The 21,439-nt window shown below is 35.7% G+C and overlaps 1 protein-coding gene across 13 annotated transcripts in view; it reads left to right on the top strand.

Annotated features, from left to right (window-relative positions):
• The window catches only part of NRXN1 (neurexin 1), a 717,717-nt gene that overhangs the window by 273,114 nt on the left and 423,164 nt on the right, over positions 1-21,439 (top strand). For all 13 annotated transcript variants that reach the window (XM_026844498.1, XM_026844485.1, XM_026844489.1 and 10 more), the window contains one exon: positions 15,492-15,930. In XM_026844498.1, the coding sequence (XP_026700299.1) occupies positions 15,492-15,930 (439 nt within the window). The remainder of the gene's footprint in view (positions 1-15,491; positions 15,931-21,439) is intronic.

The raw sequence follows: 21,439 nt of genomic DNA, 5'->3' as shown, positions 1-21,439 counted from the left end.
ATTTTATGTACATTATTCATTACATTGTGTGAAATAGACTGTTTAAAATAAGAGGAGGAAACAGGGGAGTGTGAAAGATGTAGGATGTTTGTGTTCTGGCAAGGGGAGTGTTGGGGGAGTTTACAGATCCAGTGCTTTCACTGTGACCTGGATTTCATCCTTTATTCCTAGTCTGTTTCTTCCTACATTCTAAGATCTTTAAGTGTTCTGGGTACTAATATTGACTTAAATATATATAATTTACAATAATCCAAAGGAAATTAATGCAGAAGGTTTTGGGAGTATACTTCCTTAAAGGGCCTGATCTTCAGAAAAAGCATGTTGTCTCTCAGATGCTAACAGTATTTCTTCAAGAACTTGCATATGCTTTGTTTGGGCACAAGCTGGAACCAAGTGAAGGAGGCTGTTTTGGTTGGGGTTTTTTTGTTTGTTTGTTTTTTGGTTTTTTTCCCAAAATTAATTCCTCTCCAGCACATAGGATGTTCTGAAATACCACCAGGAAGGACACCCATTTCATACTGAATAGCCTCTGGTGTTCATAAACTTCTGATGTAGATCTCCTGCTGTGGAGGCTGGAAGTGATGTGTAGCGAGTTATCAATTATGTATTACTCCTTTCCACTTTCAAGAAATATCTAAGGGGAAGAAACTAAAAGTACTCATGGAGATGTTTTGGTCCCTTGATGTGGACTTGAACAACACTATTGATCAATCGTTGTGTGACTATTTGTCTCCATGTTCTTTTTCCCCCTTTTTACTGTGCCCACATGCAGAGATGCCAGAGCTTGGAAATGACAGAATTTCCTGAGCCTCTAGATGGGATGTTGAAAATAATTACCATAAGGGACAGAATGTTCCTTTTCAGTCAATTCTTATGGATAGTGCTTATTTTGTGTTCAAAAGATGGAAAACCAAATTCTAGTCTTCCTCCCTTCTCATCCCATGTGCCCAGTGTGCATATATTTTTCAGATGATACAAGGTGCAGGTCAGCCACAGCTGCGTTCATAAATATTCATACCTGTGTAGATGGGGAAAAAAAATAAATGACAGGTTAGCATAAATTAAATATTCAGCACAACTCAGCAACATCAGGATTAAAATGGAAATATGCAAGGTACGGGAAAAACTGTTCCAAGAAAATGTTTGAAAAGAAAATACTACTTCTGTATTTTTTGTCAATCACTGTATTTGGAAAAAAATGAAATATTTTGCTCTGCATGAGATAAGGCAAATTAAAAAGATGGTAAAAGGCAGACTGGATTTTAAGAGCCAGCCAATAAAATGACAAAAGTAGCCAGAACCTGGCAGGAAGATGCTGATGAATTTTGTTCCTCCAGAATCATAGAACACAAATTCCCAAAGTGTCATTGTCCTGGACAATATAAGGCTGCAAGCCTTGTTTGAGAGCAATGTTCATATGTGTTTGGATGTTTGCTGCCTACATTCTCCATTTCTTCAGTTGAGATTCTTTTTCCCTTACTGGAAATAGTAATCTTTTTAAGATTATTTAATATAAAACTGTAGTAGGTATTTGGATTATGTCCCTGGCATCTCTTCCACATTAAGGAGTAATACATCATACTAGTGACAGCTATTTGGTGATGTGTTACACCAATGGATAACAGCGGAAAGTTCTGTGAGAACATATTATTGTAATGCATCATCAGAGTCCAGAATTCTTTGGTAAAATTGACCAGTATGAACACCTAGATGTCAACTTCCAGGTCCTTACAACCTTTGCTTACATGATGTGCTTATTTACCACTGATAGTATGATACTTGTTTCTGTAAAGACTCCAGGAGTTAGCTGTTCTTTTCTGTGCTTTTTCAGTTGAGACTCTGTTTGCTTTTAGGGACACACACAAAATTCACTGAGTTGATCAGAAAATTTTTCGTTATTGTAAAATAGCACTGAATCGTTCTGGCTGTAAACTTTGCATTTAAATTAATACCAAAGTTGTCTGTTTGAACGATGCTCTTGTCCATGTGTGGGGTATGAAGCAATCAGATTTGCCCAGACTTCACAGTCTGTTTCTCTATCAGCAGTTGAAAAAATTTTGATATAACCGTTATGATAACATTTGTATTAGTTTTATTTAGACAATCTTTGAAAAGCATGCTTTGTCCCTGAAGAATTCAGGAATGTATTCAAGAGAATCCTTTATTCTCAATATATTGATTACTAGTATAAAAACAAATAAAAACCTTCCAAGATGGGAGATGGCCCACAAGAGTAAAATTACTTATGTGTTTGTGTGCACATCACTTAATAATTAGAGTTATTAAGATTATGCCTATAAAGAGTGCAAAGAGCTATAAAGGAAATTGAAAATCCAGAGAGGTAACTTACATGGGTAAAAGCCTAAGTATTTTGGCTCATCTGTTATCATGGAAACAAAATGATTAGCACATCTGACACCTTCAAGGTTTGTAGAAATAATTCTGTTGTATCTCCGTTTGTGATTCTTACCAGTTTCAAAAATTGAAATGTTGATATACTGAAACTGATAAGAAAACTTCTGATTGGTGTTACTTCAGCTAAAAGTCTATAGCAGAAATGACCAGGAGCACATTTTTGTTCTCTTCCTGACCCCCCAAAACCCCCCACAAAACAAAACAGAAAAACCTAACTTGGTACACTAACATGTTTTGTAAATTGGTCCCAGATTAGTGGTAGTAACCTATGATGTAATTCATTATGCTAGTTATGTAGTTTTTATTCAGGTATTAAGAAAAATGGCAAATTTTAGATAAGGTTAAGAAGAGATACTCCAAGTTAAATAGATCACATTGGTCAGTATGCTGTCCTCTCTTTTCTTACAAGCTTAGAGGAAGTTGTTAGGAAGTATAAAAGTTGTCAAGTTTGTTATTCCTGTGAGACAAATTTAGAAATAGCTTGATTTACAGAAAAAGATTATACCATGAGGCCACAGTATCCGAGTCAATGATTAATATCAAGGGTGGCTAAGAATTTTAGTTTCCAAGCTTGTCTTTTGAAAGCATATTCCCATACTCAGCTAGGGGACTATGCTGAGAGGTCAAAGATGGAGGAATGTAAAAAATATCCTTCACTGAGTAACTGGTTACAATTTCTGCTTTTTCTAAGGTCAGCTACATTGCTTGTGTCAAAATGAATGTCAGGAGGAACATAAGACATTTTTCGATTTAGAACTCTTGTCATCTTAATTTGTACTGATTTTTATTTTTTTTTTTAATATTCTTTCACTCTTTGACAGAAAACTTAAAGTTTGAATCAGAAATGAAGCAATTCACTGTAAAGAAATGAAATAGCATTTTAAACTATTTTCTTATAATTCAATTTGGAAACAATTTTAATCTGATTAATCCAGAACAACTTTTAATTTATTTTTTTTTTCCCAAGAAATAAAAAAAGCATATAGTATTGTTACGTGCATCCTTTCAGTCATTATCTTTTCTTATATAAATCTGACTGGAGTCTAGTCAAAGTGTCATAGTTACAAAAGTATACTTGAGTGTTGGGTCAAGGTCTTGTATGGATGTTTGTGCATACTGAATATCCACATGTACTCTTTGAACACTATCCCCATTTTTTTTTTTTTTTTTGCTTGAGAACTAAATCTGTCATTTATACATCTAGGTGACAGCCCTGTAAGCTTCTAAACAAAGTGGCACAAAAAAACCCCAGTGCTTGTTCTTTGAAAATTCTCCTTTTCTTTTTAAACTGAAGCTTTCAGGAGATGCCGGGTGTGTGTGTGTTCCTATTTTGTAAAGCAGTCATTTTCCTCGTTTATCAGTGGAGGGTGTCCACCTGGGGACACAGCAAGAACCCTTTACAGAAAGGAAGTGAATATAAATGGAAATAGCATGATCAGGTCAGATTTTACAAGAGCAAATTATTAATGTTACAGCTTCTGAAAGCAGTGTGCCTCCTGTTAGCCTGTTGGTGTATCCTTCATCATGTTTGAAAGCCAAACCATTCCAAAGGCTGCATTATGCTTTGGGTCTGACACTAGTCCAAGCACAGATTAAGACTATACTGAATTCATTTTCTGCAGAAAGGCAAATGCTTTTCTTCTTTGTGAGCTACAGTAATCATGAGGCCTATACTACACTGAGTTTTACCTTCTTGTCTGTTATCTCCTAATGAATTAGTTTTTATTGGATACCATCAACAGCTTGATACTTAATTCTGAATCAGTCTTTAACCAGTAAATAATAGCTTCAGTGGGAATAAGGCCCCACTACAGAGAGCAGAATCTTTAAAATATTTTTTTTTTTAAAAAAGCATGTTACAACTCTTTGCACATCTTGTATTGGGTTTTTTGAAGGGAGTCATACTGAGATGAACACAAGCAATAGTAATATAGATGTGGCTGCCCAAATTGTTTGTTTCGGTTTCATGTATACCCTTTATGTTTTATTTTTTATATACGCATAGTTTTGTGCATGTCGTATAAGTAGTCCCAATAAATATTTTAGCAAAAATAGTAGGAAATCTCTTTGGCCTGACACTTTTGCTGAGGAAAAGCCTATTTCCCCCCCATTTTTCTGAAGCCATATTTCAAAGCATTTCAAAATATGCTTGATATAAAAGGTAGCTTCAATTTGAAGTGTTTATCTGAAATTTTAAAAAACCCCAAACAAACACAAAACATTTAAAGGTGAAAACAAATGTCAGAACATTGCGAGACATTCTACTGATGTATGCAATGAAATGGGGATATGAGAAATGTTTCATTGCGTTGTCTACCCTTTACTGAAAATTAGTACTCTTCGTGACTAATTTCCAGATAAACACCGTGAGGTGTATTTATTGTGACAGACACACTTATGTAAGCAAGAATATTTTAGGAAACCTATAACATTTGCAGAACAGTACAGTTCTAAAAGGTTGTTTATATATTAGATTACACTGACCAGTAATAGGTTGTGTAAAGGTACTTGGTAGTTCATTTCGTACAGCAAGCTGCTCTTCTTGAATGTTATTAGACAAAGTTTGTTGTAGTATTGTATGTTTTTACTGATTATCTGTCAAAAGAATTGATTTTGCTTGAGGCTGAGGACCTCTTACTCAGTACAGAACCAAAGGGGGATTTTATTATCTGACATTCCTTTAGCATTAAGTTGGCACCAAAGCCTCAGGCTTGGAGGTCATCCAGCAGAATCAGAGACTTTAAACACCATATTAAAGTATGCGTGCTCTGCTTTGTTCTCTCACTACAGTGAGATGCCACATCTTGAAAATCAAATAATACGTCCCTGTTCCTTGTCATTATAATGATGATAATTAATTTGGATAAGTTCAGCAAGTTTATTTTGGAGGACAGATTTAATCTCAATAAAATTTATTAACATAAAGGTGGCCCATAGGTAGGCTGTGATTAAAGATGCCTTAAATATAGGAGATGCCTTAGAAATATCCCATGCATTAAATTAATGATTTTCTTGAAAATTTATAAATTACTTTTAGCCGTACACATTATGCACTACACAGATCAGTATTTGGGTGGAAGAGTCCTGGTTTTTCTCTTGATTTTCTGTACAAGTACTATTTTTCCTCTCTCATTTCAGGAACTATAAGTTGTTTAGAAATGGAAAGGTATGTAAGCACAGGATGGAGTGCAAAGGAACACACTGCCCACTAGCTTCAAGATATACCTCTCTGTATCCCTGAAAAATGGTGAAGGAAAAGCTGCCTCTGCAAAACATGTGGCAACCTCATACCATGTACCTTATGCTGGAATTAATAGTAATAACTTTGCATGTGAAAGTACTACAGAAAACTTAGGTTCCACTTGTCACAGGTATCTGACAAGGCAAAGATTGTTTCAAAACACTGATATGAAGATTTAGTGAAATTGCAGTGCTGGAAAACAAAAAGCATATTTTAAAGGATTGTAATGATTCATGAGAAATTGCAGGTGAAGGTAGGCAAGAATTTTCCTGGGTGTCTTCCAGGAATGTGTCAGTCAGTCCACTAGTGAAAGGAAAGCGAGCTGTGTGGTTAGTGGGTGGGAATTTGATTTTTTTAAAAAGCCTGGTTTGCCTATTATGGTAGGTCAGAATTTAGCCAGCAACTGCATAAAGTATTGTTATATTAATATCACAAACTGAAATCAGAGAGTTGCTAACCGAGCTAGGTACTGTGCTGGCTTCCAGAATGGGAGAAGGAGTTTCTATAGCTTGTCAACAAGTAGCCAACTTCAGTGAACAGATAGTCAGCTAAGAGCTGAAAGGGAAGGATGCTATCTATCTGCATGGAGGCTGGCCATAAATTCGTACAATAGGCATAGCGTTTCAGCCTAGGATTAGAGGGCTATTTTCCCTTCAGTGGAACAGAAGGTTCTTTCAAACCAGGAATCAGGAAACAGAGCAGATGAGCCCAAACCAGAAAGCAGCCAGAAACACCCACAGCCAAGAGCAAGCTATTCAGCTAGATGCAAGAGTAACCTACGCAAGTGAGAGAGAGAAGGGAAAGAAAAAGCCAGTTGGGTATTTATTATTCTGGATAAGTAAAAAGGTTAAGAACTCTAAGTTGGCAGCTACTAATATACTGATGGGGGAGGCTGAAGGAAGGAAGGAAGGAAAGCTAGTGAGGGGTGGAATAAACATCTCACATTTCGCCAAAGGATACGCAGAATTGATGTTCTGCATTTAATTGGAGCCTACAGTTGTTTTTATATACATTTCAAACATGTTTAATACAGGAAAGAAGATTAATTAAAATATTTACAGACATTCAGGGTTATGTGTATGAGTAATTGATTTTTTTTAACAAGCTTTTGTTGATTTGTCTTTAGATGACTGACCACCCAAATTTGGATTCTGTGTTGGGTCCATTTTAGCTCTTCTCTTTAATTTGTTGTTCACTCTTTTTTTCTTTTTGTTTCCAATTCCATTTTTTTCCCATATGATTCCTACCCTAGTTAAAGGTAGCTCAGTTTTTAAGTACATCTGCCACATTGCTGTCAGATGCATTTTAGTTGATGTTCCTTAGAACATTCTTTTTTTTATGTTTACATTATTTTTGCTGTTTCCCATAATTTGCTTCTGTATTTTCTGACCTTGAATTTAAAACTTTAAGTGGTAAAGATTGGAAAAATCTAGCATATAATGAACTCACGCTAAAGAAATGAGGCTTGAACCCTACAACAGTCCTTACTGTGTTACACTTTATACTGCCTCTTTCTTGCAATCTGTAAGGAGTTCTTGTGCTGCATTCCTTGGGCAGGAATGGTTAACGGGGAAAGAGGACAATAGCATGTTTCTCACTTTTCTTCAAAATTATTCTTTGGTAACTCTTGCTGCACTGTTAAAGGACGGGGAGGAAAAGCTGAAATCCATCACAACAATTGAGTATCCCGTAGCCCTTTGTTTTCTCAAACAGTCACTGGAGGTAGCATATAATTTGTTTCCTGCCTTAGACTTTATGTAATGTATTAATGCAAAACTGCTTTTGCCTCAGATAATACATTTTGGTTTCCTTTTGATGATTCTTGTTTCCCTTGGTTTTGTTTTGTGACTTATGTTTTGGTAAAGGTATTATTCCAACTTGGGAGCTGACTGAGCTTCTATGGAACCAACTTGTTCCTAAATTCTGCAATTCAGGTGTTGCCAAGAAATTTCTAAGAGTCTTTGCCATGGGAAGTTAAGGAAAAAAAAAAAGGATGAGGGATAAGAAAACCTGAACCCATTTCTTAAAAACAGAAAGCATAGCAACCACAGTCAGAGACATTTAGCAGTCTGGCAGCTGACAGCAGAACATACAAAGGACATACAAAATAGTCTACTGAAAAGGGGAAAAAAGATCTTCAAAAGACTTTTGTCCACAGCAGGGTGAAAAATGTAGCATCCCATTATCAAGGTTGTTAGGAAAAAAAAAAAAAAAAAGTTGATTGAAAAAATGTTGAACTATAATGACTTTTTTTTTTAACTTCTACTAATATAACATGTTAAACTATATGCCAGTAACTTAGAACATAAAAAAGCATTCTCTGACATCCTCTTTAGATGTCTTTATTCAGACAGTCAAACTGGTAGAGAAAAGAAACAAACAATTCTGAGATGAGCATTTGCAACTCCAGCAGAAGAGACCAGTTTGCCCAGAAGGTCAGCTATCACAACTGTATTAATTTCTCAAATAGGTGACATGCATGAAAGTGAGGTGACTTTCCCAGTACTACACAGTGAATCTAAAGAAAAGCAAGTAAAAAGTTTCTCAAAACAGTGCCCAGTAACACTCACAAAATACCTATTACTATTACTCCGATTCTGTTAGTACTGATAGTTTCTACAACTGTATGTAACCGTTAACAACTATTTTTATTGCCTTCGAGTATTTAAGGTATCTTCCCTGTACCCATTTGTGAGCTATTTGTTGTTCTGGAGGTTTTTTGCATTCTTTTACCATCAGTGTTTGGGCGTAAGACAGTGATGTTTTTCAGATAGTCTACAGTGGACCCGTGCTATTGAATTTGTAGTGCAATTCCATATAATTATGCTCTCTTTTTTTAACCTTTTTTTTTTTTTCTCATTTGCCTTCCTAAAATTTGCAGAGATATGATAATAAGTATTGTAAATAGAACATATATTTGTGTGCATTAAGTATGTCTGTTTACGCTGAACAGAAGTTTTAAAAACATCTGATGTGCAATATATCCTGTAATATTAAGAAAGATGAGTGCAGAAAATGTTCATGTTGCTTAGTTAATAGAAACAATAAACATCACAAATTTATTGTCTCTGGTTAGCCATTCAGTGTGGCATGAAAGCGCTAGCTGAGTGTATTATCATGGCACAGTATATTGCACTTTTATGTTTACCTTGAGACATGGATTGCTCAATCCCAGTTTTTATCGAGTGTAGCTTTTGGCCATATATTGGGTACGTTTTATTCTTCTATTTGAATGACTAGTGTGCTCTGTACTCTGTAGTTGCATACAAGAAGGTCGGAATATCATACTCTTTTTGTCAGAGTGGTTGCCATCATCTTAAAAAAAAAAAAAATGGGGGAGTATGTCACCCTATAGGAATGTGTTTGTAAATATGACTTGCTTTGGACAAATCTCCACTTAGACCCCATGCTGGTAATGCAGACTGCATCCTTCATGCAAGTTTCTACCCTGTGAAGAAGTGGTGCATCTGCTTTACAGAGAAGCAAGGAGAAGTTAATTCTCTGTGAAACATTCAGATGCAGGTTAAAACCCAAATTCCTGGATTACTGGTCCTGACTTGTAGTAGCAATCATTAATCTAATGATTCTTTTTGTACTACCTGGTAAGACAGTGTAACCTGTGGAGAGTATGTCTGATTTTAAAATATACTTGTGTCTAAAGCTATAAACAGTAGAACGAAGTATATGATCATGCTATACAAACAATATGTTATCCTTGAAAAAGTCCATTTAATATTTTTCAGAAGCAACTGCCCTGAGAGAGGGCAGTTTTCAGTCATTAAACGTTATTTTTTTTTCTACTATTGGATAACTAAAGTAGTATTCAGTGCTGCTCTGGATTTGGGGAATCAATAGCCTTTCATGTGGGTTTCTTTCCTCTTCTGTCACCATCTAAGAGCCAAGTCCAATTTCAGTAGAGTGCATGGCAAGTTGAGTGTGCTCTGTTTCAACTCCACTGCTTTGGATGCTCAAAGTGGACAGGAACTAGAGGTAGGAGAATATGAAACTCCCACATATATATCCCATGGAATTTGTGGCACTGCAGTTGATGAGACATGCTTTTTTTTTTTTTTTTTTTTTTTTTTCGAGTTTTTTTTTGAGCTGAAACTCGCAGAGAGTTTTCCCAGACCCTATTAGTCTGAAATAATGCAGCAAAATGCATGTGCTATCATTTTCTCCAGGTGTTTGTGTATCTATACCATGGAACCCTGTCCTGCTGTCCTGAGGCTTACCTCCCACTCAGTAGGACTCTACAGACACTTGGGTTTTGGTTTGGTGCTCAAAACAACCCTCTTTCTTTCCATGCTACCACCCACCACACATCCCCCACCCCAGGCAAATTAAAAACATTTCATTTGAGGATTAATAAATTGTTTCCTTGGAGCTTTCATTATATCTGCTAATCTCTTCTCTGTTTTCAGAAAACAAAGCTGGTTTATAAAGTTAATAATCCTAGAGGCTTGAATAGGCATTGTCATTTGTATTGTGTGCTTTCATATTGTGTTCAGAAATACACACCACTGCAAACATAAACTGGAGCTTCTTAAGTTTTGTGTAAATAGTCTGTAGTTTATTGTGTTACTTGATATATTCATTTTGGAGCTTGGAAATGAATTGAGGCATATTAGCAAAATTAGAAGCCTCCTGTGAGAACCTGACCCTTATGGGTTAGTTCAAAACCATTCAGCAAATACTAAAAGAATACGTGGTAGCTCTCAGTGGTCAGTTTTGTGTTTGGATTTCTGGGAAATGTGATGGTGTGTGCACCTGGTAGTTTTCAATGAGCACGGAAATTCTAGTGGCTGTTAAAGCAGGCTGATAAAATTGCCTCAGGCTTCACTTACTGTGAGTCCCATTGCTACAGTTTCTGACACCAGTAAGTTATCTCTTGCTGACTTCACCATGCAGTATTAAATCGTAGGTTAGCAGCACCTACCCGAGCCATTTTGGATTACAGTAGTCTCCATTTCACAGAATTAACTACCATTGTTTGCACTAGGTGATGCAGGTTTCATGAAAATACTGCTTTATGGTAACATCAAGGTTTATATGATTCATTTTTTTAAAACAGATTTAGAGACTGGATTCATCCTTTCATTCAAACTGCATTTAGAAAAGTGTTGTTTGTTTGTTTTTTTTTTCACCTCCCTATTAAGTAATAGAAAGCTCTTCAGAGCAAGACCATAATGTAGGTGCTCTGAACTCCTGGTTTCGATTTGATTCTCAAAGAATCCTAGATGCTAAAAATTAGGTGATGTGATTAGCTCCTTAAGATTCATATTTCTTTTAATAATATGAAGTAATTTGAAAGAAATGCTTAGTAGTAATTTAAAGGTTTTTAATCACAGTGATTGAAAGGCTATTGCTAGCAGAGTTGGTCACTGTTCTGAAACATTTAAGAGTAATGCTGTTTCTTCACTTACAGTATTTAATGTAGAAAATACAAAAAGAAATCTTTAATGTGGAAAGGACTGCACTTTGAATTAAAAATGGTGTTGAAATCTGGACTCGCATCTTTCATGGTTTTACATTTCATGGGATAGGGTCAGTAAAAATAACTAGTTAGGGTTTTTTGGATATTAATATTTTTATTGTATCGACTTTTTAATTTAATATTTGAACAGTTATATATTTAGGATACATCTCTAATACCATCAGTAAATTCCTTGTCTTCTCCTTCACCTTTTCTCATTCATGCGTTTATACACTGATGATTTGTTAATATATTTTCATTGGCCGTTCTACATTTTTTGTTGTTGAAGGAACCTTCCGTGACTACTGGCAAGATCTAGTGAATTCTTAATACATTTCTACACTTCATTGCATACTACGGCCCTGGATTGCAATAAATTATATACATGATATATCTTTAAGAAGCATGAATTAATTTTGCTTGTGCTTCATACCACAGACCATGTTAGAGAGTGCTGCGCTTAAGTTAATATTTGCTGTCTCTTAGCCCTACTTATTTGTTAAGACTCAGCACTGTTACATTGTAAATTACCCAGCATGTGGTTGGCCTAGATGGTAGCAAAGGGAGCTCATATCTTGATTGTAAAATGATATGTAGGTCTGCCCTTTCTCTCCTGAAAAACAAATTTATTCCTTTCTTTGGATAGCTTGGTTTCAAGTTGTGTGGGGAATTGCTAACTGCTCCTTTTTTCTTGGGAGTTTAGGTGACCTTTTGCAGCTTCCAAGAATGAGGTAATTCTGTATTTTAAAGCCTGAGGTCTTGAACCTTACTTAATATTAAGAGGGAAGAATACAGTAAATAGAAGACAAATTCAAGGTGCTCTTAGTACCATGATACAACTCCCTGAGGGCTGGCAGTTTCATGTGCAGGCAAATTATACTGTTGTTGCTCAAGTATAAGAGCAAGTGTGAGAGAAAGCAAGTTATTACCAGGGCCAGCCCAACAGATGCTAGGAAAGCACATAACAGCACAAGGATATTGACAGGTAGGTTGTGTAGGAGTAAAGGTGAATGTGACTCAAATATTTCTCCATTGCAAATTATCTTCACTTGACTAGCTGTGGATCCATGTCTGAACTGGAGGGACAACATTAAAAAACAATACACTGGGTGTCTTAAATGGAAGTAGCGTTGGTTGTATAAGTCCTATTAAAAGCGTGTTTGTCCTTATGTACCCAGAGGGAGAAAAAAAATTAAAAGGCATAAATCTTTGGAAAATAGTGAGTAAACTATTTGTAAATGAAGCATATACCTCCATGAGTTATAAAGCATATATTAGTCTCAGAATTATTTCTTACTGTTCAGTTCTTTTCCTGAAATTTAATGACTAATACCTTCTGTGAACATACTGCTTTTCTTTTTGCTGTGCTTCACTGATGGCTGAGTATAGATTTCATGGATAGGGAGATGGGGAGAGGGATAAGAATCTCAGCATAACACCAGGAAACGGGCTTCCAAATGCCAGCTGTGTTCAGTTAATAATTTAGTTCTTTTCAATTATGGTTTTCAGTTATGGTTCATATATTCCTGTTTTAATACTAATTATCCATGATAATTCAGTTTCAAAGTTTCGTAAGATTAAAAGAACATACACATCCTAAAACTTAGAACATAACCACTCTAAAACATAGATGTAGACTTTATTGTGTTTCCACACAATGAATACAATAAGATGCAGTCATTCACCTCTCAGTAACTGCAAAGTTTTAATTGTGGAATATGGAAGAAAGAAATTGTCATATGCAATATTTTGGGATTCCAAGAATGTTTTAATATTGTTGGCATAAAATTCCCAATATGTGCCACTCTTAGGGAAGTGCTCTAGCAATTTTTCTCTCATGTTATATATTAAGTTACTTAAAGAGCTGGTGACAAGGTAATACGAAAACTGTTGCCAGTATTTTTGTTTGCACTTTGTCCATCCGGTCCTTCGCACATATTTATTAAAAATTATTGTTTCTGAGTTGGCAAATGACTTCAAAGTCTATAGAGCTGTTTTACACATCAAGGAAAGCTTAGCTCTCCTTTTGTCTGCTCAGTTCTTATAACATAGCTATTAACTAGTAATTTTATTATTCAGTCAACTAGCTTTCATTAATATCAGACAATTTGAATTTGTCCATAAACAAGAAATTATCTTGTATTGTCCTGGTACCTACCTTTGTTCGGTAGGCAATTAAAGAATATTTTCTTCTCATGTTCTTTGTTGCCTTAATTTCATTGTCAAACGGCATGATTTAATTCTAATGAAAGCCCATTTGCTCCTTTTTAAAATCATATCCTCTAGCGTCTGTTTAATGCTTTTCAATCTATTCTAGAAATGTTGCCCCCTGTAACTCCTTCAAATGAGGTGGAAGCTATCTAAAAATCTCTCTTGCCATAGAAAGTGGCCAGTGTTTCATGAGACCAGATACATCTAAGTAATGTCACCTGCTGGGCTACTGGCTTCTTACTGCATTCTTCTGCCTCTTGGCTTTCTTCATTCTAAAGACAGAAAGTCACGCCAGTAGGAGATCACTTGCCTGTGTGCTTATTCTCCAGTACTCTTCTGAATTCCTGTGTGTAATCTTCATTCTTTGAGATGTTTTAGAAATACTTGATAAATGCAAATATGGATCCTTATTCTCTAAGATTACAAGTTAGTCTAATTCTAGTCACTTCTGATGTCTTTACTTAAAGAAGGCATCACATGTTATCTGCCTTTCTGTGGCAGAGTATCATTTCTACAGTCAGGAATCCACAATCGGTTTTATTTGTTGTCTTTGAAGACACAGCTCCAGTGGGAACAGCAGTATTTGTACTGAACTCTGAAATAAAATGGAGAAATAGGCTTATTTATATGCTTGTAGGACACATTTTTAATAATTCTGCTGTGGCTTAAGATGAAATTGCTGGGTAGATAATTTTATAATTTAAAAGAACACAATTCTTACAGTAAAATTTGTCCTCATCTCTTTAGTGTTCTGTTTCTTTAAACACCATTTTTCAGTAGCAACTATCACTTCTGGCATATGCAATCTTAGATTGTATGTATGCTAGTGTCTTCATTTCCTACAGTAACACAGTTCTGCAGTGCATTACCTGTCTTATTCCACGTACTGTGTGTCAGTTCAGTTTGCAGAGTGGGTTTCATCTGTGTTCAATCTAGACTTTAGAGGAAATTAATCCAGAAGCTCTACCCTAATTATTCAGTAAACACTTTCTAACTTCTAATAGAGATGTAAGGTCTAAACCAGTGATTGGTCCCTTGAACAGCTTCAGATTATGTTGTATAGTTGGAACACTGGATCAGGGGCCAGACGTGATCTAATCCTGACTGGTAGAGAACCGGTAGATGAGGAAGCCTCAGCAAAAAGTGCTTTGATTTGCTGAGTTGCTGCTTTTGCTCTAAATTGCTTTCTAATGTAGGCTTAACCTTAGAAATGGAGAAGAAGGTTTTATCTTCTGTTACCATGCACACATATTCAGCCCTTCAGTGATATTTTAGTTTGAGTTATATCATAATTAGAGATATTGACAAAATACTTATACATACCTTTGCTATTTTGAAGCGTCATTTAAGCAATCCTTGTAGCCTGGTCAACAGAGAAATAGCAGCAATTTCAGAATATACTAATAAAGACTAGTACCCTGGGAAATGGTTATATCATATCAGGCTTCTCTGGGCAGAGCAAGTAAGTGATTTGAAGCAAGAATATTTGCCGTGGAGGTCAGTTGGATTTAAAACTAATATTGTCTTTCATTTTTATCAGAAAAGTCTTCAGTCAGGGAAAATACGTAAGTGTTTTTATTTTTTGTCCCATTGAACTGGCTCAAAGATTTTCCTGGTTTTGTCTGGTTTAATCTGTATGATAATACTTTCCCTACTTTATAGCTTCGTGAATACCATGGATGGTACCATTCCTCAGCCCCAAGGACAAACTGAAAAGCTGTTAAATTATAACATATCTGACCTTGGTACATTTTCTGTACATGAACAAAAAAATTAAGACAGTGACAAAGGGTTAGAGGGAGAAAAAAAATCTAACACTTCTCTAACATAGCAGAATGGATATGCAAAGAGGGATTTAAGCAATCAAGGTCGAGCAAGTTAATTTGCAACTGATAGTATAAATTATGTGCAGATTCTTTCAGATTGTTTGTATTAACTTTAGGGATATTTTTAGGGCAACTTTGGTTTAATGAAAACTATTATTAAATCAGTAGTCAATGAAAATAGTTATTTAATTTTGTGTGTATGTGAATTATCATATTCATGTACCATCATTATTATCCTTTAAATAGTATGCCTATTCAGGCATGTTATATCTGTTTGGTTAAAATGGTCAAGTGCCTCATAGTAACTTCTCTGCTTTGCTTGCAGGTTGTATATAAAAATAACGATGTCAGGTTGGAGTTATCTCGACTTGCCAAACAAGGAGATCCTAAAATGAAGATTCATGGGGTTGTAGCATTTAAATGTGAGAATGTTGCAACCTTAGATCCAATCACATTTGAAACACCAGAGTCTTTCATCTCTTTGCCAAAGTGGAATGCCAAGAAAACAGGCTCAATATCATTTGACTTTCGTACAACTGAGCCAAATGGCCTAATTCTTTTCAGTCATGGAAAACCACGGCACCAAAAAGATGCCAAACACCCACAGATGGTGAAGGTTGACTTTTTTGCCATTGAGATGCTTGATGGCCACCTCTATCTGCTGTTAGACATGGGATCAGGTACTATAAAAATAAAAGCCTTGCAGAAGAAGGTGAATGATGGGGAATGGTACCATGTGGATTTTCAACGGGATGGACGGTCAGGTAAGCTTCTTTCTTTCATATTCAGTATGGTTTTTCATGTTGTATATGAGAGAATACAGGATATATATTATGTTGCCACAATTAGAGTTGTGCCTCATCTGAAAATTAAGGGAAATATAAGATGTCATTACTGTCAGATACGAGAATACAGTGATTTGCAGAGTGAAGTATCTTATGTTAACATTTATTGTGTAATCAGGTACTTAATCTTGCAAGTAAGTGTGCTGTATACTTCAGAAACAAACAGTAATCTCCCTCTGTGCTTGCATACACTGAATAGCTCAAGTGGCAACTTTCAAGAATAAAAATAAAGCAAAAATAATTACTGAAAGTTATTTCCAATATAGGGAATATTTGGCCCACAGAAACAACACAGACCTTCCAGTCATGTCAGTAGATCTCAACATAATTAAATGGTATGATAATGAATGGCTAACAACACATATCAACAGAAATGGATGTGACTTGCTGTATTCTGTCAGTATGATTCATATTCTGTAGTAGTTTACTCAGTCAATGAAAAGGATGAAAGTAAAGCATTCATAAACTCTTCCTAATGCTGCTGAAATCAGTTATAGCATAAAATTCATTTAACTAGTGAAACTGGCCTTGTATTTCAGCTGCATTTGATCTTGAGTATATATGTTGACTTCAGCAAATAATCAATATCCATTCATTGAAGGACAAACCTAGCCTATGATATCTTTCCTGGGTGTAGTTCATGCCAGGATTTGGGAGTGGGGGGAACGTACTGAGTCTGTAATTCAGTCCATCAAAAAAAAATTTCAATTAATATCAATATTCAATCTGAAGTTTATGTACACTCTGAAACTGAGTGTTGAAAAACATAAACTTCTGTTATTTGGGGTTTTGTGGATTTTTCCCTGCTTTCTTCCTTCTTGTGACTCCTTTTCTATGATTTCCATTTAAATAAATTGTTTCTGAAACTTCACGGCAAAAAGTTATTGTTTTATGACAGACTTACTACCCCCAAATCGGATTTCAGATCAAGCAAATCTTGGGTTGCGGGTTTAAATTGATTGAAGTTTTCAGCCGAATCCATGCTGAAAGTCAGACCAAATTCAATTGATCAGTCCACCCTAGGATTATGAAAAATAAGTATTTGATTTGTGGGCTGTGCGACTTCAAGTTCTAATATGAATTTGATTTTCTGATCTTATGTCAGTTGCTTATTTACATTTTTTTGAGGTTAAAAAGAGCAAACAAGCAAAAAACCCAAACAACAGAACACAGAACTTCTCGAAGTCCTCAACTGTGATTGAATATCCAGCAGTTATATTATTTATACTACAATCTTCATTTCAGGCTTCCTTCTTAAGTGCTGTTTCAGCGATTCATATGAGGCAGTAAATCCTGTAATAATCATGCCTGTGGGACTCCACTGAAAGCAAAGTTTATTCTTAATCCGAAGTCAAAACAACTACATAAAAAAAAAAGTAAATGCATAGCAATTGTTTACATTTGAACATATATTTTGCACTTTCATTGTTTCACAAAAACCATCGCTGAAAAGTGCCATTAAGAGAAATTAGGGCATACTTAATTCTTTAGAATTGTTGATGGACATCAGCAAGAATGTAGACTAATTTTAAGAAGAAATACACACCTGGTGATCAGGACTGCATATTATTTTTTAGTATAATTATAAATAGTCAAATATATATGTAAAAGAAAAATTAATCCATCTGATGAATTGCCTATGATCAGGAAATGAATTGCCTATGATCAGGTGAAATTTATTTACCCTGTCACTCTTGAAAAGTGACCATAGTACCTAATTGCCCTAAAATATTGAACTATTACCAGGAATAATTAACAAATATGTAGGCATATGGACTGACAAACTGAATTTTTAGCTGAAATCTGAACCAGACATCAAAGATTTTCTTCAATTTAAAAATATATGAATAATACTTTACTGTAGGAGAAGGACCAATAACAGGGGCAATGCTTTTATTTTTCTTAATGAGAATATTGTCTGAGCAGTATCTTAGACTGTCAGATTTAACCAAGTGAAATGGCTGCCTAACAATTAAAATAAACAATGAACATGTTCCTATTTTCTTCTGATTGCAATAGGAATTACCGACGTATTACGCTTAGATTATTTCTTCATGACGTACGCATTTTGGTCTATTATGCTTTTTTCCATGAATAATAAAATCCACTTTAATATTCCAGGAAGCTTTTTAATTTATTTTCTCTCGCCAAAACCAAACATACTGGAAATCATATGAATATGATCACTTTTCACTTGCTCACCTTCAGAAGTTTTGCATAAGTGAATGACTATATCTTGGATAAATAAAATTTGGCTTTTCTGAGGCCTTCTTGTTGCTGCTGACAAAATACTTCCCAACCTGTCAAGTATAAAGGAGGAGATTCTCCTATTAATGAATAAGTAACTTAAGTAACCTGTGATTTTTGGGTGTGGTTTTTTTTTTGTTTGGTTTTTTTGGGGTTTTTGGGGGTTTTTTGGTGTCTTGCAACCTTTTACTCCTAGCCTTCAAACCCAATGTGGAGTAGCTCTCTCAGATAATGGAAAGCTCTGACATTTCTCAAGGAGCTTTGCTAATTTCCTTGACTTTTGTATTAGCTGGATCAGCAGGTGCTCGTTATTTTTCATTCCTTACTCTCTTCCACACTGTCACAGGGAGCATCCACTAAACTACTGACTTCACCCAGAATCTGGGACTACAGTGGGGTAGATGTAAAGAATGAGAGCACATTTTAACACTACTTATCCAGGCCCTATTCACTGATAATTTTACTGATGCCCTCAGATTTTGGGAAATAGAGGGAAGGGGGAAGAGATGCTGCCCTTTATTTTCTTTTTGCTGAAGGAATTTTTGACCTATTATTCTTACAGAAGTTTTTCACTGCAGAATCTCATCCTGCTGCCTGTAAGATCTACTCTGAGTGCTTCCTTACATAAAAAGCAGATCTTCAGTGAGAAGGAACTCCTGAGACACTATTTCCCAGTGCTCAGTAAAGGAAGATTTCATAGCTTCTCCATTGGTCCATCTTTCTTGCTAGATATGCAGCAAAGGAAAAGGAACACATGTCATCCAGCAGTCCTGACTTTTTTGCTAAGTATACAGCAGAGGACACAACCTGGTACGAACTGACGTGTCCTGTCATGTGAGCTGTGTTCACTTCCAGTATCTATGGTTATCCTTAATTCCTGCAAAGGACGGTAGCTTCATAGCTGCTTCACATGTGCCCTGTCTTGGCCGTGGGCTGTATGCTGTGGTCACAGTCCTCATCACAGCTATTTTATTATGCTTCAGCACACAAGGTGTAAAGTGTATTTAGAATACCTTGCTCTGATTTTTCACTGTTTCTTAATAAGCAAATGTATTTTGGATGCATAAAAAGCAACTAAATAGGCCACACAGAGAATAGCTGTAGTCACTGTCTTTATGTTTAACTGATAAGAACTGAGACAAGGTTTAGGAATGTGTCTTAGTTTCTTACACACAGACTTATGAAAAAGTAAATTGCTGAGATAATGAGTATGATTGGAGAGCCTCATTAAATAATACCTAAGGGAAATGTTTGTCTGTTCTGCTCTTAACAGTACTGCCAACTCTGCAGTAAAAGACTTGGAAAAAAACCCAAACAAACCCAAACTAAAAAAAACCCCACCAACCATGAAGCAGCTGTAAAGGTCTTTGCTCATAGTGCTTTTTGTAACGCAGTAGAGCTAGTTTTAATAACTGTTTTTCGAGGCTTGAATATTGTTTAAAATTTTGTTAAACTGTTTACCATATTCAAGGATAACCTTGCAAGTGTTTTTAGACTAAACCACTATTCATCCTTTGGAAATCATCATTACACAGTGAAATCAGAGACAAAACTTACTCTCCTTGTCAACCTCCAATTGTGTATGACAGTGTAAAACAGAATGTATCAGAATGTATTCCTAGGTATTTAAGGGGTAAGAAGTAACTAAAATTTTGAACTAGCGTTAGAATTTCAGCATAAATACCAGAAATTATCTCTAGAGTATGTAATTAGAGCTTAAGTATAATCAGTATCTCACTGTAAGTAGTACTTTGTGAATGCCCATTACATGCATTGTTGTCACAGGTTCTTTTTTTACATGTGTGCTTCTATATACTCCTTCCCCTTCTTTGCAACTTTCTAAGAACTGCCCTATTTACATGTTCCTATTTCAACAAATGTTCATAGCTTACATATTTGAGATAATGGCTTTATATTACGTTTTAAAGAAAATCTTCCAACGATCCTGATAGTGTTTTTCATTTATTCATGAGCTCATAGAAAAATTGAGATGGGGTGACCTTGAGAGGTTCTCTATTTTACGCCTCCAATGAAAGTAGTGATAGTGTACTTGTGTCAGTCTTGACAGATGTTAGTTGAGTTGCTTCCAACAGTGAACACTGTGCCACCTCCCTTATAATCACTCCTAAACTAAATATTTCATATGCAAAATAAGCCATTTTGTCCGTAATTTCCTTGTTTACAACAGGCACAAAATACACAGTCTTTTGCCTGTGTAATAACTCTATGCTTTTTATGATTTGAATGGCGTTACGTCAGTCTCCAGTTTTCTTCATAGACTAAGAAACCCCAGCTACTTCCTGTTCTTTTATGTCATGTTCTGCAGCTATTGACCGTTTTTATTGCTATCTTCTACAGTCTTTGCAGCTGATCTGCATATTTCTCAGAGTTCAAGGTAAACCATACCAATGCTCAGTAAATTGGTACAATAGGCTTCTCTATACCTCTCTATTTCCCATTTTGCTCATATGTATGTTAGTGTTGACTTATATTGTTGACTCTTCCTTTGAAGACCTGCCCACTATTCAGTTATCCTTTAAGTCAATAGTTCTTGCCAAAAATGGTAATTTCATTAGTTTTTCCTCAAACTGTTCCTCTGGTACGTAAAGACTGGTACTTAAATTTCACTTTGCTCTCAGGTGGAATGCTGTGGAAATGCTACCTGGGTTTAGAGTGTGTAGCTAGTTCATGAATTCTCAGGCTAAATAAACCACCACATACCTTCTTGTCTGTCAGTCTTCCCATTATTCTTCTTTCAGGATGGACAAACCAAATGCTATCAGCTTTTTCCCATTTGTTTGTTTTTCTGGTAGAAATACAGTCAATATTTCCTACTTTGGATATTAAAAGACTTTGCAAGGAATCTGCTTGTTTCCTGGAAGACATTATTGCCTCAGTGTTGCTCTTTTCAAAGAAATAGTGTAACTACTGATCTGGTTATGGGTGCTGTTTTGCTAGGTAATACGCAAAGATATAACTGAAAGGATGGTTCTTACTACAGAGCTGTTACAATTTAAGGTTATAGTTTTCTATTTTTGTTGAGAGACTGATGCTGCTCTGAATCTGCTGCTTTCTCATCATATTCTGTCCTCTTTAGACTATTTTGTAAAATGAGATGCGTCTCATTCTTTTGCCTCTTATCCAACTTGACAATTCCGGTGTAAAAAAGGGTTGATTTTTT

The sequence above is a fragment of the Athene cunicularia genome, assembly GCF_003259725.1.
Source record: "Athene cunicularia isolate RWA chromosome 3 unlocalized genomic scaffold, athCun1 chr3_part1, whole genome shotgun sequence".
Classification (NCBI taxonomy): domain Eukaryota; kingdom Metazoa; phylum Chordata; class Aves; order Strigiformes; family Strigidae; genus Athene; species Athene cunicularia.
This window is presented reverse-complemented; position numbering and strand designations above follow the sequence as displayed.